The sequence below is a fragment of the Trypanosoma conorhini genome, assembly GCF_003719485.1.
Source record: "Trypanosoma conorhini strain 025E chromosome Unknown Tco_14.4_contig_01601, whole genome shotgun sequence".
NCBI classification, from domain to species: domain Eukaryota; phylum Euglenozoa; class Kinetoplastea; order Trypanosomatida; family Trypanosomatidae; genus Trypanosoma; species Trypanosoma conorhini.
This window is the reverse complement of record NW_021705685.1, coordinates 1-1085: the sequence shown is the minus strand read 5'-3', so window position 1 is coordinate 1085 and position 1085 is coordinate 1. Positions and strand designations below refer to the sequence as shown.

The window sequence follows — 1085 nt, the reverse complement described above, 5'->3', positions numbered from 1 at the left end:
GAGTTTATTATGGAGTATGATAAAGCGCACCCAGGACACAAAACCTATACGACTATTCGGCACTACTTGAAGGCGGAGGAGCAACTGAGACGATTAATTTTGGAATCGGACGGTAATTGGGAGGCGGCGCAGCAGAAAAAGCTAACTGCCTTTGAGGAGGTTGCCATTTCATCCAGACATGAAATTCCTAGTAATGTGGCTAATGCGGGTATTGTGAGAAATGTTTTTCCTCAAACTGGGGTTCTTAGTGGGTTTTCTCCATCTTCTCAACTAAATGAGAATTGGATACGTTTACATATGCAAATTATGGATGAGCAGACAAAACTGATGAAGGCGTATAATGACAAACGTTTCCTGAACGCGTCTGTAAATAAAACAATCTCTCTTTGCTATGAACATGGCTGTGATGGGGTGGCAGGACGTTTAAAAAGAGAATTTGGCGTGTCTGACAGGATGCATTGTTGGTCCAGGCTGAATGCATACACGAAGACGTCACAGTGGGAACTCATTGACCAACTTGGTGACGTTAGAAAAAAAGTTAGGCCTGTCATTGGAGCCCCTGCCTTTATCAACACACTACTTGCTTGCGGGCGCCCAGAACACGCTAAGAAATATATACCCAAAGTCCCACAAATTGAACAACGAATGGAGTATTATGTCTTGTGTGGTGATTGGGAAGGGGCCGGGGCAGATTGCCGTCGTAATGGGGAACCGGACCTACTTGCACAGCTGAAGGAACGTGTCAAAGGAAATACTTGTGCGGCGCAGCGTATTGACAAAGGGTGGAACTCTGTCCCAGAGTCGGGGGCATTAAAGCTGGTCAAGTTTTTTGCTTAGTAATCGGAAAATGTCTCTGTGATGTGTCGTCGTCAAAAGGGCCACTATTGCAGAGTACATTTTTTTTATTTTTAGCTTGCTGCTAACACAAAAGTATGTGTTTCTGCCGGAGTGAAAGAGCAGTTAATTTGTGCTTGTATAAGTTTGCATTTTTCTTTCTGAATTGTAGTGTCTTCCCTTCCCTTCCCTTCCTTTCCTCACTTACTGGCTCGCTCTGTCTGTATGTCTGTCTATCTCTATCTCTATCT

General features: G+C 44.1%; 1 protein-coding gene across 1 annotated transcript, besides 1 other annotated feature; it reads left to right on the top strand.

The window, feature by feature from the left end:
* Nucleotides 1–837, top strand: Tco025E_10297 (vacuolar protein sorting complex subunit; the record flags this gene model as incomplete). Its single annotated transcript, XM_029377075.1, has 1 exon — nt 1–837. A coding segment is annotated over one exon (837 nt), but the record flags the coding sequence as incomplete, so codon positions are not given.
* A 212-nt stretch (nt 838–1049) lies between these two features.
* Nucleotides 1050–1085: a microsatellite.